Genomic DNA, 16,324 nt, shown 5'->3' with positions numbered 1-16,324 from the left:
ATGGATCGTCGAGGATAAAACGCCGATAATAAATAAATAAATAAATAAATAAACGAACCGGGGGGGCAAATAAATTTGAACGAAAAACGATACTTGCAGCGGCACGTACATACATACATACGTCGTTTATATCCGGCTCGGAGGAAATGCCTAATTTAAAAGGCCGCCGATCGTATTTATACGGAAGTATAAAAAACAAATCTGGCTTACGAGGAAAGGCTTAGAGAAAAATAACTCGGGTCGTAGGGCGACCCCGCTATGATCAGTTGGGGGTTTAAGCCAGTTCCGTTTTAGCGGAACCCTTTTTCGTGTTAACCCGACGATCGTAGCGGTTCGGTTAACCCCCATTGTTTGTTGGATGACAAACGTCGATTACATACGCGGAGAGAAAGGGAGCGAGAGAGAGGGAGAGGGAGAGGGAAATGAACAGGCATCGGCGGAGGTCGTAAGCGCCCCCAGAAAACTTGGCAAGCCGATTTCATAATCCGATATCATAAGAACCATTTATACCGTAAACCCTTTGATCTTCCCTCAGGACTCTAATTCCGCCCTAGCGTGCCTCTACGCTCGCTGCCCTATACAACATCCCGTCAGGAATTTTAACCAATCAAAAGTTAGTTTCCAAGTCTGAAGCTCCTCCGGGATCAGAGGAAAGAGAGCATTCGGGCGTGACTCTTAATCGTTTTTCATACCGTTTTGTACACCGGAATTAAAGGTAATTTATCGCGTTAAGATTGTACTCGCTACAACTCCGGTGTGCGTGGCTGATAAAATTTTTTTTCGGACGAACGATCGCGTATTTTTTTTCCGTCCTCTCCTTCCCCGCCTCTTTGTTTTTCGTGACACATATAAATATCTTTGATCCGGCCGGGCCTCAGCTCGCTGCAGTCGGGCAAATTCCATTTGGGGACGTTGCGCTGCATCGGAAAATAAAAAGCAGGGGTAAAAGGAATCTATATAGAGTCCCGCCGCGAGGGAGAGAGAGATTCGATTAAAAGACCGAGAGAAGAAACGAGTTCGGAGTTTTGGTATGCCGGACAGAGTCGGACATAGTTGGACAGAGAGTTGTACCTACCCTACCCGAGCAATCCGAGCGAGCACATCCAGCCGTCTCCTTCCGCTCCTCCTATTTCTCTTCCCTCTTCGTCTCCTTCGCCTTCTCCGTCATCTTCCTCTCCTCCTCTTCTTTCTCGAGTTCCACGAGAAGTTCGGCGGGCGATTCGCTCGCGCGGTTGGACCGCAGCCTAATTTCAGACGGTAGCCAAGGAAAGAAATGTTTGCCGAAATCAAGCAATCAAGCCCGAAACGGGGCAGATTATTCCTGGCATGAATCTCCTCTCCCTCTTTTTTTTTTTCTCTTCCCTCCCTCCTCCACCCTTCCGCGCCACCTCCCCCCAGGTTTTCCGCCCTTCGACGGTTCGCCTCGAATCGACGTCGGGGCGCGCGTAGCCTGCAGAATTAAAGGATACGCGGAGCGCAGCGGTCACCGGGGTTCACTCGGTCGCTCGTTAGGGATGCAATTCTACCCCCTCTCCCCCCCCTCCCCGCCGCCCCGTTCAACCCCTGCCCTCGGCGTCACCGCCGCCGCTGCCGCCGCTGCAGGGTGGCGAAAGACGCGAGGACGGGATGCTGAAAGCTCTCGTCTCACCCTCCGTCGTATACGTTTCTTTCCTTTTATTTTAGGTAATTAATATTTATACGACGACCCGCGGCATGCAAACGGCTCGGTACTTCCAACCCACCGAACCCCGACCTCCCGTTCTCCCTGGACCCCGTAGGTAGCTACGTGCCGAGTATATGTTTTGCATTCCCTCGCCTTTATACGGCGCAGGTAGATGTGACGGCGAAGCCATTCTCCCACACGTTGTTGCACTCGTTGTCGTATATCGTTATTGATATTAATGTATGTGCGCGGGGATCGACCGGCGGAAGGGAATATATACGGATGTCGAGGGGCGACGGATCCGTTAACGGGATGGGTCGTAAATAGTTGATCCGGGAGACGTGGGCAATATTAAAAGTGCCCCCCCCCTCCCCACGGTATACGTTCGCGGGGTAGGAATATCTCCGATGTAGACGGCGTCGCGAAGGGTTCAATTTATGTTGCTTATCGTTTCATCTCGAACTGCGCCCGATCACCTTCGAGGAGAATCATTTGGGTGTCGTCAATTCCGCAGCTTCTGGAAAACCGAAGGCCTCTCTCCTCACTACCCGCGGTTCCTGTGGGGACCGTTTTGAGTTTTACCGAACGATCCCCCGTCCGCACCCTTACCTACCCCTAACTTCCGCTATATCGATGTACGGAACCCTCCCGATCATGAATAAATTTTCCGTCGTCGCCGGGTCGTATCTGGGTGAAAAATTTCTCTACTCGATTCATAAAAATTTTGAGACCGAGACTCGGATGTTATTTTTTTTTTTTCTTTTTTTTTTCTCGTTTGGTTTGTTTTTCCGTTGACAAGCGGCGATACGGGGTGTGTCAATTTTAAAGAAAAACTTCGGAGTCGCAGGTGTATAAAGCCAAGGCGGAGTTGGGCGGGTGTACGTTGCGCATCGAGGGGCGCGGAGAGGGGTGGTTCCGGTTCTTTCGTCGCGTCGCGTCGCGGCGGGTCGTTCTGGCGTGAAAAGTAAAGAGAAAGTAAGAAGTCCGCGTCGTAGTTAACTTGATTAATTGCATATTTATGTATCAGCCCACTTAGCCGAGTCTTCTTAAGCTCGCCTTCGCCTCGCCCCGCGTCTCGCTTCTCTCCGCGCGCGCTCGCCTCCTCCACTTTAACGGTGAAATAATGCAGGAGAAATAAGGTCGGTTAAAATGTTTAGAGAATTAAGCCGGCACAAGCCCTAAATCACGCTACCGCCGTCCCACCTACCCGCCTCCGCCCTCGACTCTCCCCGCTACGCTGCGACCCGGCCAACACCGAGACCAACCCCTCCCCCCCTCCCCCTCCCCCTCCCGCGTAACGGGGAGAAAGACGAGGGAAACACGATGAAAGCTGCAAACTTTAAAAAGCTCCGCAAATCTTAAATAAGCCAGGCCGAAGAAATTAGTGGTGCCGCCGCAAAATTAAAAGCCCACCCACCGTACGCCGGAACGTACACACAATTATACGTTATACCGTTACGTCATACACTCCGTTCCGCCTTCGTACACCTAAACGCCCTATCGACGCGGGGTGTTAGTTTTAGCCGGTGTACCGGTAGCCGTCTTATAAATATGCCCGTGTTGCCTAGGCGTACACCGTACACCGTACGCCTAGATATTATACGCATTATTATACGGCGTAGTCTAGAAAGGCGCCCCCCGTGCATCTCGCATCTCGTTACGGGGGAATAAGGTTGCCGCGCTATAGCGTGGCACGTTAATAACAGGCGGCAGCCTGGCTTAACCCGCATTAAACACGTCCCTCGTGCCATCGGGCTACGTATTCCTCGGAGGGAAAGAAAGCTTCCGGAGAACGAACAGAAATAGCGGAGGGTGAGGGGGAAGGGGGGGAGGGGGAGAGGTGTGTGTGCCCGCGAATTAGGGAGTTTCTTTAACGAACAATTTATTGACTCGAGGGCGTTTGTAATTATCGACAACGACAAACATCGCTAACAAGAAGTAGAACAACGCCCCAGAGTTGCGAGTCTTTTCGAATGAATGAAGAGCGCGTGGAGCGCGGACCGAGATTTCGGAGAGTAGGTAGGTACGTGTAGTGATTTATCTAGATGAACGGTTGGCGGAGATTTTCATTGCGACGAACGAAGCTGCGAAACAGAAATCCAGAAATCTTCGAGTCTTTGCCTCGCGCATTGTGCTTCAATCGGACATGAACTTCTCCAGAGAATGCGAGTTATTTAAAAGTAACGTATCACGTACTCGTGTGGTGTGAATCTTTCGCGCGAGTCGATATATTAGTACGATATATTATAGCGGTTGAGGGGGGGTGTCGGGGTGGGTGGGGTGGGGGGAGGGAGCGAGTAGGCACGTAACCGTCTCTGGTTCGGATGAAAAGCCTTCCGTTCCGAGTTTGGCTAGATGGAGAGAACTGGTGGCGACGCGTGTCACATTTTTATTCGCAGCGTAGAACGCCGGAGGACCGTCGACTCCGCCGCGGCTGAGTGCATCTCAAACATACGTGCAAATAAATTTGACGCTGGATATGCCCCGTCAAATACAGCGCCGACGCTCGACGATTTTCTAACGCAATATACACACACCTCGATATATACCGCGGAATCACGGCTCCAGAAAACCATACCACCTCTATCATTACGAGTGTGCAGCACGGAGTACCTCGAAAGTTGAACATTTTTTTTTTTTTCACGCGTAGGAAGTGAAAATTATTGGGATCAGATTCGGATTACGACCGTGTGTCGTTCGTTCGTCGAAAGACGTCGAGAGTTCGGAGAAATAGTTCGTTTGAAGCAGAACGAGCGGCGAGAGGTGGGAGGGGTGGGTTGATCGAGCAGAAGGAAGGGATGTTCTCGACACCCGGATCGGGGTATGGCTTGATTCGGGCTTTTGCAAGGGTTGGGGGGGTGGACGGTGGCGCGGGTCGGTTCGGTGGGTCTCCATCAAAGGGCGATCCGGCGCAACGATTTCTAATTAAAAATAAATCCGCGTGGATGTTACCGTTAGCCACTTAGGCAACGATCGCATTAAAATAAATTATTTAAGTTGTAGCAATTCCGCGGTTCCCCGATGGCTAATATCCGGATAATGGAACGAGGTGGTTTGGCGCGGAGTTCCCTACCGCCGCCGCCGCCGCCGCCGCCGCTCTCGCGCTACCAAGACGCCAAACGGAGGGTAATTTTCGAGGGTGAGTAACCCCTCGGTAATTGATAAAGAAGCGCGGAGAGTAAAATAATTCACCCATCGAACCGTACGTGTAGACGACACACGCCCTCCGATTCGCCCGACTCTCGCCTTTCACCTTCAGCGTATGAGAATACCTCCTCGCGCATTCACAGGTCGGCGGACGGTACACACCTACGGCGTATCCTTCCTTGTGTGGGCGAGCCCCGTGTCGCCGACTCTACCCTTTCCGCGCTTCGTCCCCCTCAAGAGCGACGGTTTCAAATCCTTAGAACCCGAAAGCACATACTTGGGGTCTCACGCGGAATTCCTGGAAAGATTAAGACGCGCCGGTACCGCAGGATTCTCAACGTCCTCCCTTATTCCCTTCGTTTCATTCCCGAGGTTCTTCTTCTTCTTCCCCCCGCGCGCCCTCCGCCCCGCGAAGAAGGGGAATAATTTTGCGAAGGCCTAGAAAAACACGAGACGGTCGCCCGCGCCCCCGTCCCTTGTCTCGGTTCGGCCGGCGCGATACCTCGTTCGAACGAGGGGGAGGAAGATCGAGGAGGGGGGTGGGGGGGTAAGAAAGTCGAGTCGGTAGCCACGGGGCGGAGGAGGGGCGAGAGGAGGCTCAATTTCAATTTCAAGTCCCGAGGGTGTCGTTGCGAAACGAATATAATTATACGGAATAATTGTGAAGGAAGGAGGGGGGGGGACTCATGGTCGCGGTGCTTTGACGGCGGCGATGCCAGCCAGGCACCGAGTACGGCGTTTCGCTGCTGCGGTGCTCGGCTGCTGCAGGATACGTCGTATACCGCTCCCGGTACTCCCGGGCTAGTGCTTCTTCTTCCAGTTTCCTCCGTCTCCTATTCCCGGTGCCCGTACCAACCCTGTACTCCTACCGCTACCACCGACTACTCCTCGTTGCCTCGCCGGTCTCTCGCCTACTACACCCGAAAGATAGCAAGCTAGTGTTTAATGGCTCGAAATTCCTCCCGTTGCGGAATGCCTTGAATGAAAATTAAGTCAAACGTAGACTGAGAGTAGACGAGGAGGAGTTGCCCGGGGAAACGAGAAGCGGGAGTCGAACGGTAACGGCGATAACGGCGAGCTAGCTGCGATATTCGCTCTTCATCATATTTATAAGTCTTCCGCTCGTAATAAATGTGTCGTATATGAATACGGGGGAAGAAAGAAAAGCGAGAAAGAGAAAGAAAAAAGAAAAAGAAAAAAAAAAACTGAACAGAAGCGGAGAAAATGTGTGATTTAAAATCATTTTTCCTCCCGCGCCGTATATCCGAACTCGTGCGAATCGTGTACATACAATATTTACGCCGGCCGAATCGAATCGGTCAATTGAAAGGAGTGAGGGAAAATAAACGTAGGGATTTCTAACAACGACATTTTCACGCTCGAATACCTCCGTTGCCGTACCTCCGAGTTCTCTGGACTTCCTATCTCTTCGTATCGAAGAAAAACTGGCACTCCTAACACACGGGCGGCTGTAGCTGCCGCGTTGACCCCGACGTCGACGAAAGGTTGAATTTATTCTCCGTGCCGTATACGTCTGTTTATTTATCTACAGGCGAGTCCGAGATCTCGGTAAAAAATTTTCCCCCAACTCGAGGCAGGGGTATAGCTGTATCTCGGATAAATCACTTATCGGAAATTCGCAACCGATCGCCAGCGGAGTAAGATTCGAGACGGCGTCGATTTAATGTACGGGATTTTTCAGCCTCTCTTCTCTCGTCACACCTACAGCGAAACTCCCCTTCGACCGGCATCGCCGACCTCCTTCCTCCCTTCCTCCCTCCCTCCCTACCGCCCGGCCTCTCCCACTTTCCAAAACTCGCTGGATGGAAATACAATTTTACGTTGATCATCGGGAATTAGCATAGGAAATTTATGCTCGCTATAAATAACGCGTTTATCGTGGAAATTTATGCGATCTACCGCCCGCCTATCGGTGCGAGGTATCGGTAGGCGTTCACCGACTCTGTAATACCGCGTATTTATACCTATACACATTATACCGTAACAACCTGTATCGGTATCGCTGGTTAGAAAATCCTTCTCGATTATACGGAATTATATTTACTCATTACCCCTCGCACCCCGGGCGAAAATCGTCCCGGTCTCCACCCCCGTCCCACAATTCGACGATCCCGAATCAAAAACACGTATTTCATCCGATTTTATCCACCGAGGGAAGAAGGTTGGAAAAATAAAAAAAAAAAAAGAAAAGGTATCCGGGGGTGGATCGGACGATACATCGCCGCGCGTCGTTTCGCCCGAACGGGGTGAGCAAAGCCCCTAGGAACGGATAAATACCCGGTCGCGGGGAACAATGCGGCCTTGCGGCGGTCGAGCGGCATCGCGGGGATCGACGCCTCGTTGTCCGTTTGCTGTACCGCCGAACAACGCGCGGGGAAGCGTCGACGTCCCGGTCCAGGGCGTGCATGCGTGTAATCGTTGCATTTTGGCTGCCCGCCGCATCGGTCGAAACGCGGAGCATTTCGCCGACGCACACTCCACCGGCCGACGTCACGTACGATACGCAACCATTTGCATACATATAGGTTCATTATGAATCTACCTACTCTACAAATCGCCCCTATCGGCGTAGGCTCGTTGCACCGAAGAGGGGGAAGCGTCGTCGGTAAGCGCCGGGAGTAGAGCTTTTATTTGTCCGGGTATATATTTTTTTTTTTTTTTTCCCGCCCTCTCCCAAGGCCAACCAGTCGGATTCCCACGAATCCAATCAGATTATCTATCCCGATATTCGCGAAAAAAGATCACCCGGGAATATCGAGTCTCGATTTCGCCGGAACCACGGTTCTCTACCTACGTGTACCGCGTACACGTTCTTCCCGCGGCCGCTTTCAACCCCCCCGCCCCCGACGCGGACAATTACGAATCGCAGAGGGCAACCCTCGTCTCGAATTTGACGAGACTAGCTCGGGGTGTCCGGACTCGCTCCGAAGTTCTCCATTATATTCCGTGGTAGCGGGTTTCGCGTCGGCTAGCCTTATGTATAGGAATTAGAATTAGGTGGGTCGGTAGTCGACGGTCGATGAGCCGAGGGATCCGGGTAGCGTAGGATAGAATAACGCGCTGCAAATGCTAATGAAGCGTAACACGCCAGATGTAATTCGCCGAATACGTCGGCGCTTCTACGCGGCTATACGCCGATCGGTGCGTTTACTCTCCTTCCCTCCCCTGGACAAGCGTTGAAATAAAGAGTAAAAAGTTGATCACTTTTTTCGATCAATTTATCCGCCTCTCTTCCCGGAATTATTCTCCCTCAGCGTCCTGTACGCGGGGGATGTATCGACCCCGTTCGGATCGCAGGTGCGGATTACGCGGGTCGTCTAACTCCGTCGTTGTATCACGAGCACCGGGTTCTAACTCTGTACGCGCGTACGTGTGTACGGATAAAGGTATAATATCCCGCGGATCTATATACATATACGGGGAAGGTAAACGTGCGACGACACACTCGAAACGGCTAGCGTGTACGCTCACGCGAAACACACACACACACACACACAGACGTGTACCGCGTGTATTCCCTTCTGCTTAGCGTCGCGGGGTACGGCGGAGTCCGACGGAGGGTAGGGGGGTCGGGTTGGGTGGCGGTGGCGGTGGCGGGGATGGGCAGCGAATCAATGAACGTACTTTCGCGATACAACGGAGCGTACCGCGATTAACGGCGACACGACGTCGAGTCACGTGTCCCGTAGAATCCGTCGTTACGCTTTCTTGACGTCCGACGATCGCCAGCTCCCGAATATCGACGATCGCCGATCGAACGTGGAAAACGACGGCTTCGATCCGCCGGCGCGGTCGACCCTTCCCAACGACCCCGACGAATGGGGATGATTTTTTCCCGCGAAATTTATATTTTCCTCCGCGGCGGGCCTCCCACTCCGCGCGAAATAGCCGCGCAGCCCGATACAACACCCCTGCTCCCGTAGTGAAGAGGAGAGCGAAGCCCTTCTTCTCGCCGAAGCTCAGCTGCTGACGCCGTCGCCGTCGACGTCGACGTCGCTTCTAACGCTCCGCGCGCCCTCAACTCTCGACTCGCAACCTGTCGCCGGAGCAACTCCGAGATACATTTCGATACACGTCTCCTAGTCACCCCGCTAACTTTACTCCGACGTCGTCGAATCTGGTAAGACCAGCTGTTAGTCGGAGTTTATAAGACGCCTCTGGATAACCCGTGACACGTGACGTCGCGGAATTCACCTATTCCCGTATAACATCAACCCGCCGCATCCCTCCTCATACGATGTACACTCGTTGATATTCTCACGCAAAACGACGCGTCGGCGGCGGTTTCCGGGTACCGGTCGGTTTTCGGGATTATTTTTTTTTCTCCCACACCGCGACCAGTCCGCCGAACGGGAATAAAAACCGCGGTGACAATCCCTTGTGAAAAGTGCAGTGATCACGCGGAAGCTTACATCGTTCGCGTTCTATTTTTTTTTTTTTTCGTCCGCAAGTGCGTCGCCGGTCGACCCGGTTAAAAATTAGCCCCCCAAAAATATTCACCGATGAAAAACTGAAAACTGTTTTTCCATCCGAGTGGAACGCGGAGCCTGCGTGGAGTCGGGAAATCGGATTCGGCGTCCGGTATATCGAGGTGGTCCTGCGTCTCCGATATAACTGCGTTGCGTGCGTGACGCGGTGTTACGTGTGCCGGGGGGTCCACGTGAAAGAAACGATTCGGTACGAGTCGTCGTCGTCGTCGTCGTCGTCGTCGTCGGCGTCGTAACGCGGTCCCGCGGTGTTTGTTTCCCGCTCCGGGAAGGTTGAAGCGCGCACCAATTTTCCGCGAATCCCCCCCCGCGGACCCGCGCAGCCCCCAGCGCCGTCGCTACAACCCCTACACACAACAACCCGACGAAGCAACCCCCACTCCGAATCGCACAACAGCCAGAGCGGAAGTAGTAGTCAGTCGGCGAGCGACCATCCGACATCACGGTTAGCTTCTCTCTTTGTTCTTGCTCTCGGCGAGAGGAAAGACACGAGTGAGGAGAAGATATTGTCGTTGCGTAGTCGCTGTCGTTGTCGTCGTTTGTTGTGTTGTCCCCTCGTTATCGTAGCGGTCGTCGCCGACGTGGTAGTCGTGGCCCGTGCGCTCTAGCTCGTCGTCGATTTCCCCATCGCCATACGTTCCACTGGCACGTTTAATCGTCGAACGTCGCTCGATCCTCGGTACTGCTGTAGTTTACTCGTTGTTACGTTTTACGTGATCGATTGGACTCGTGATTTTACTGGGTAAACGGATATTTTCGCCGTTCGTTATCAACGTGCGCCGTACCGTCGTCTGAAACGGAGTGCCGCACGTGGCCCCGCGATCTTAAAAAAAAAAAACAAATAATAAATAAAAACGTTGACCGCGTTATAAATTTCATACTTTTATATCCGGGAATGACTCTCGCTAATTGCTGACCCGCCGCCGCAGTGCTCGACGATGCAGGTGTATGATAATTTAGAAATTTTGCCGCGAGTCGTGAGTCGCTGATTAATATATATTTATCCATCGTCGCAATCGCGAGTTAATCTATACAGTTAACAGTTAACAGTTGTACAAGTTGCCTGCAGTTACACCACATTTATACAGTTATAACAGTTTTTTTTAAACCAGTCAATGACTCGGACACTGGGATAGTAGTTTGAGTCATTGCGATTTGCGAAATAAACGAAAAAAAAAAAACAAACATCAAAGCCCAAAAACTAACAGGTGCGATAAACTAAAATCACGAAGCGCAGACTTCGACCTGTGGACAGAGATAAAGTGTTTGAAGAATTTTAATGGATGTAATCGACGAACGTCATCGGCGGAAGTAACGCGAAAAGGTGAATTCAACGTCGCGCAGTAAGCACGTGAAAAGGGTATCCAATTGAAAATCGCCGGGCTACCGGAAGCCGGTCTGTTAAATAAGTTTCGCCAAACTCGATCTTCTTCCCGTTGACACACGGCGTTGCTTCGAAAGAGAGCGAGCGAGCGAGCGAGAGAGAGAGAAAGAGAAAGATATAGAGAGAGAGAGAGAGAGAGTGAACGGTATCGCTCCACGACACCCTCAGGCGGTTGTACTTGTTGAACCGGCGAATCGGGTGACCGTTTGTGGCTAATAACAGTTCGCTGCGGCACAACAGCTGAATAAAAGTTTCTCTCGAAAACTTGGCGTCGAAGAGCACGTGGTACCGACGAACCCTCGAACCCTCGAATACTTTGGGGTAGTGCCTTTGCCTTGGCTCGAGTTTATCGGGACGCCCTTCGGTCGGTGAACCCCGATACAGACGACCGTGACGCGAGTGGAAAGGGCGAAGGTCCCGCGGGAAGAGAGTAAAAAGGGAAGGAGATCGGAGGCGGAGGCAGCGGAAAAGGACGGTGGTTGCGGTCGTCCTGAAGCCAGGGTATCTAGATTTGGGGTGGCATCGTCACTGCAGGCGACCTCCGCCTTGGCTCCGAGTGCACAGGGCCCCGGGCCTGCTGTGGTGGGGTGCCTGGTTGGGGTGTACCCCTGCTCGTCCACGGGGCCCAGGGGCCCCGCGTCGTCTCACCTCCGGGCTATACACTCGATCCAATCCGGGCAACAGCCCGGCTGCAGGGCCTGCTGCTGCGGGCACAACAACCAAACTTCGGTACCTCCGCCTCCTCCGCCGCAGGTACAGCTTACGAGTCAACGCGGCGGACTGTCGCTACGGGTAGCGAGGGTGGCGTCCACCACCTCCGTCCGAGCCGTCCCCTACGCCCACCCCCAGCACCAGGGACTGGGGCAAGAGTGCAGGTACGTCCGAATGCGTTGTTTGGTTGGTTGTTTTTTTTCTTCTTCTTCTTCTTCTTCTTCTTCATCTTCTCGCCTCCGATTCGAGGATAGGAGCGAATTGATCGAGCGGAGCTCGTCTGTTTGGATTGCGCTTCAGGTGTAGGGAGGAGACGGGCGCAGTGGGTGGAGGTGGTGCGCACATCCTCGGCAGCCCGATGCTGTTCGTCCCGTTTACGGTGCCCACCTTCCCTGCCGCCACGCATCCGACATCGCATCAGAACTCCCACCAGAATTCGCACCAGACAACGCATCAGGTGCAGCAACAACATCAGCAACAGCAACAGCAGCTGGCCAACAGCCAGACTGGCCAACAGCAGAGTCAGATTAACCACCTCAACTTGAATCACCTGAATCACTTGAACCAGGTTTTACCCCAAGGTTCCGCGCAGCAGCCGATTCACAGTACGAGCTGTTCGCCGCAGCAGCAAGCCGCGACACCGAACAAGGTAAAAAATTTAACCACGTGACGAAATCTTCGAACGATCGTCGTCGCCGTCGTCGTCGTCGTCTATCGCGATGGGTCGTTCCAGTCGGAAGACGCCCTTCTTTGTTCCGCCTTCGTTTTTGTTTTTCTTTTCTTTTTTTGTTTTTGTTTTTTGTTTTATTTTTCTTTTTTTGTTCTCCGTTTATTTCTTTTCCTCTTTTTCCCGATTTTACCAGGTATAATAAAAGTCCTGGCTCCGGTTCAAGTCAATTTCCTTTAGCGAGCAATAACTTCCTGCCCCGATGCCTCATACGCGGAGGAAACAAGCCCCGCTACCAGAACTGACGTTGCCAGATAACGTGTAGCTTAATTTTCAAACTTTTGGCAGGCGTGTATCTACGAGTGCGTGGCGAGGCTCCGTGTGTATTATTCCTTTCTCTTCTCGGGGTGTCGTGATTCGACGATATCAACGGTCCCCGTACAACACCAACGCGAACTGTACACACCGCGTTCTATACCCAAGCATATTTACACGCGTACGCGAGTTGATTTCGCAAATAGGGATATTCCACCCCTGCCGCTATTCCGGAGCCGCACACCAAACAAAAACATCGATACAACCATATACACTGCCCCCCCCCTGTCTCTTCGACTGAGCAGTTACAACGATATGGCTACATGCTGAGGATACCTCCCCCTCCAGAATTTTCGACAAATTTTGACGGAGGACGAGTTGGCAGGGACGTTTCGATTTTTACAAAAAAACTGAAAATTTGCCATGTGCCACAACCTGCCGCAATCCGATCTCGAATATCTCCCGAAATGGCGTCGCAATCGTAGAAAAAAAGTTTCTTGGAATTTTCGGTAGCGTATTTACGTTTTTTGGAAAAATCAAAATTCCCCGCCAACTTCTTCCACGCCAAATTTTTCGGAAGAAAAAAATGAACGGCCGTCGATCCACGCGGTGAGTAACGAGCGAAAGTTTTCATTTTTATTTAAACTTGTTCGACTACGTGCGCTTTTACTACTTCTTTTTTTTTTTCGAAAACATTTCGCCGATTCGTTTCGACGTGGTATCTTTACTCGTTTTTTTTTTTTTTTTTTTTTCCTTTGCGCGCCGCTTCATCCCCCCGGAGCTAGAGAAACCCGAACAATCGTATGATATCAAAAATATCTTTATCAGAAATTTCCCCGGCTTATTCCGACAATAGGCGGCAGCTTGAGCTAATATTCCTCCCTCTGAGGCACACGGAAAACTGGAGTGAAACGGAGGAACGAGAAACGAAAGAGAGAGAAAAAAAAAGAAAAAGAAAAAAAAAAAGACGTGAAAGAGAAGAAGAAAGTTGGTTGGTTCGTTGCGGGACGTTGGCTGGCAAGGCGGAAGGTATTGTGCAGAGATATGCGAGCGAGACGAGAAGCAACCTACCCCGGGTGCTGTCCAACATTCGTCCGTACGACGTACGCCAGTGTATAAAAGTTGCGTGCATGTGGAGATATGCTAGTGCCTAGTGATGCCGGAGGTAGCGTCGGAGGTACGGCGGGTGCACTCTTTTGATATTTCAACGGAGCAGACGAGTGGCGTGTCGTAATGAAATCATCTCCAGCGCTTTGATCCTCCTCCGCGACTCCCACTACTCTTTACCCTCCCCACTTCCATCCGTCCCGGGCCCTTTCCCTTGATACCCTCGTACAGCCCCCCAATTTCCTCAAACCTCCTCCACCCTTCTCCCTCCCGGTTGCTCTCCTCTTATAATTCTCTACTCGCGGTCGTCGTCCGACAACCTCATCTCTTCGAGGTTCTTTAGCGAGGTATTCCCACTCGTTTACGAGGTATAATGCAGCGGCCCCGTCGACGCGGGTAATTGTGAGAAAACTAAACTAGACGGATAAATAAATAAAATGGAAAAGTTTACGGATAAATGAGTAATTCTCCCGAGGTATTATGGTAAGAGAGCGATCGAGGAAAAGTGGGAGACGAGGGGTGTACGGATAGAATTATCTCTAGACGGTACACACCGTCCCACGTAACACAGAGAAAGCATTAGCCTTTACTCGATAGTTTAGCAAAAGGAAGGTTCTCCTAGATGGGAAGATATAGGTATAACGGGGGGGGGGGAGGGGGACAGGCGAAGCCAACGTTGTATCGAGCAACAGCGACTAACAGCCTTTAATTAATAAAGTTACGTGAGTCTCAAAGTATCCTGGCTCCTCTCCCCTCCCCTCCCCCCGCCCCACCCCTCCGTCTCGCACCTAACTCAACCCGTCTCTTACTCGGTGACGCCATCTTTCTTGTACAAAGGACAAAAATTTCCCTCGCTGTGATGTATATACATACATATATATACACATACACCTGCGTGTATAAGCCCACTCGCGGGATCGGTTGCAACCGCAGCCACAGCTTCAACGTCACCTAATTCCATCCCTTATTTCCCGGATTTATTCGAGCTTAGCGGTGTAGATCGTGGCTTTTAATACTCGCGGTGAAACCTTGACGAGAAAAGATTAGCGTAAATAATAGGACTTTGGTATCCGCGGGACGGAGTGTCCGCCGTGTAGATTTCGAAAAGGTTGTCGAGGTGGAGGCGGTGGAGGTGGAGGTAGTGGAGGTGGAGGGGGTCGGGTGCTTCGGACGTTCCCGAATGCTAAATGTAAATGTTGGACATTTGTTACGTCGCACGCGCGTTATACGAGCCACCGTTTGTTCGTAACCGTGGTCGGGTCGAGGTTGGTGTATTTCGGTGTTTTTATTTTATACCCCCGGGTCGTACGATGGCGCAACCGCGCAGCGAAACCGTGAAGAGAGGTAAAGGGCGGCAGGGGGAGGGAGGGGGGCGAAATTTCGGGGGTTGGGTCGAGAGGACGGTCGGTCATCGGGATGTAGCCGAGAACGCTCATTTGTAAAATTTAACGACACCCCGGGCTGAAAACGTGCATACATCCGCGTGCTTTTTGCGCGATATCATCGGACACGCGTGTATATTAGGCACACTTACAACCGCCGCGCAAAACCGTGGCCACCTCTATCCGCCCTGCCGCAAGCACGTATTCCCTCTTAATTACCCTGTTTCCCGTTGTACCACGCGTTGTGTACACGTACCGACCCCTATATCCGTGTATATTCTTAACGACGTAACGTCAACGGGCTCGTTGCATCCCTCTCCCGTTTTCCTACGTACGTCTCATCCGCGTATGCAAACGTATACGTATAACGCGTATCGTTGCAGTAAACACAGCTACGTCTCGCCGGTTATTCGAATCATATGTATACGGCGGGTAAAGCGTACGGTGTACGCGCGCGTGTTTCGTTTTATTCGGTCTCATACGGGGGTATGACGAACGACTAGACTTATATTCTCACTTTGATACGACGGAGGCGAGCCGTACGACGCGACGGCGTGCGGTATACGTATAGCAGGGAGAGTTAGCAGTTGCGTTGGCGTACCGGGGATGAGGCAGCGAGGAGAAAAAAACCGAAAGAGTCACCCCAATGTAAGCGCTCGCGAACACGCCGACTGACATTCTGCATAATATAATTACAAAGTATCGATCGAGGGACGTTCGCCGAGCGAGGGTTTGCCGCTGCGACAGGGTGGTTTAAAGGAGGGCGGTACTCGGGCGAGGGGGGAGGGAGGGGGGGGGGGGTGAAGAGGAGAGGCGCGCGGTAGACGGCCAGATGTTTTCGCTCGTGTTATCGCTCCCCAAATTCTGTTTCTCCCGCGATTTCTCTTCTTTTTTCCTTTTTCTCCTCCTCTTACTCTCTAATTTCTCCAATCTTCCGCCACCCCTTAATATTTCACAAGTCCTTTGACGTCCGAAAGATGAACGACCGCTGTCAATTTTATTCTCGTTTTACCACAGTGATTACCCCTACGGGGAAATAGATGCGACGCGAGGACCCGCACGATTCTTCCGTGCTTTATAATTTTGTATTCTTTATACCCCGTGCCGCGTGGTCACGGACACCTATAACGTACGTACGGTACAAACGTATACATACGTGGAGGAGGAATTACCGCGTGTGGTAGCCGGGTGTTGTCTGTCGACTACCGGCTAGGCTACCCGCGATACCGTAGCACGGTGCAGGTGTACCAAGGAAATACGTACACGTATGCGCCGGTGGTAGTGTGTACGCGTATGCAAGTACAGCGTAGCCCAGCCACCGTACAGCAAGCGAAGACTCGGGGAATTGAAATGCAAATCGCGGATCCTGGATGCAAATCCGAGAGGGCGCATCGCAAACTGCTCTACGCTCGGGGGTAGTGCGGGAGGGTTTTGCGGGGC

At 52.1% G+C, this 16,324-nt stretch overlaps 1 protein-coding gene across 4 annotated transcripts in view; it reads left to right on the top strand.

Annotated features, from left to right (window-relative positions):
- The window catches only part of LOC105693444 (nucleolysin TIAR), a 360,079-nt gene that overhangs the window by 74,438 nt on the left and 269,317 nt on the right, over positions 1-16,324 (top strand). The window contains exons 1-2 of one of the 4 annotated variants that reach the window (XM_048653749.1): positions 9,174-11,577; positions 11,714-12,062. The exons of the other annotated variants lie outside the window; for them this stretch is intronic. Of the exons in view, the coding sequence (XP_048509706.1) occupies positions 11,772-12,062 (291 nt within the window). The 5' untranslated portion in view covers positions 9,174-11,577; positions 11,714-11,771. Of the gene's footprint in view, positions 1-9,173; positions 11,578-11,713; positions 12,063-16,324 lie in introns of those variants that run through there. 4 annotated transcript variants of the gene reach the window in all.

The sequence above is a fragment of the Athalia rosae genome, chromosome 1 (assembly GCF_917208135.1).
Source record: "Athalia rosae chromosome 1, iyAthRosa1.1, whole genome shotgun sequence".
Classification (NCBI taxonomy): Eukaryota; Metazoa; Arthropoda; class Insecta; order Hymenoptera; family Athaliidae; genus Athalia; species Athalia rosae.
The sequence above is the reverse complement of the archived record's forward strand: the minus strand, read 5'-3'. Positions and strand labels throughout refer to the sequence as shown.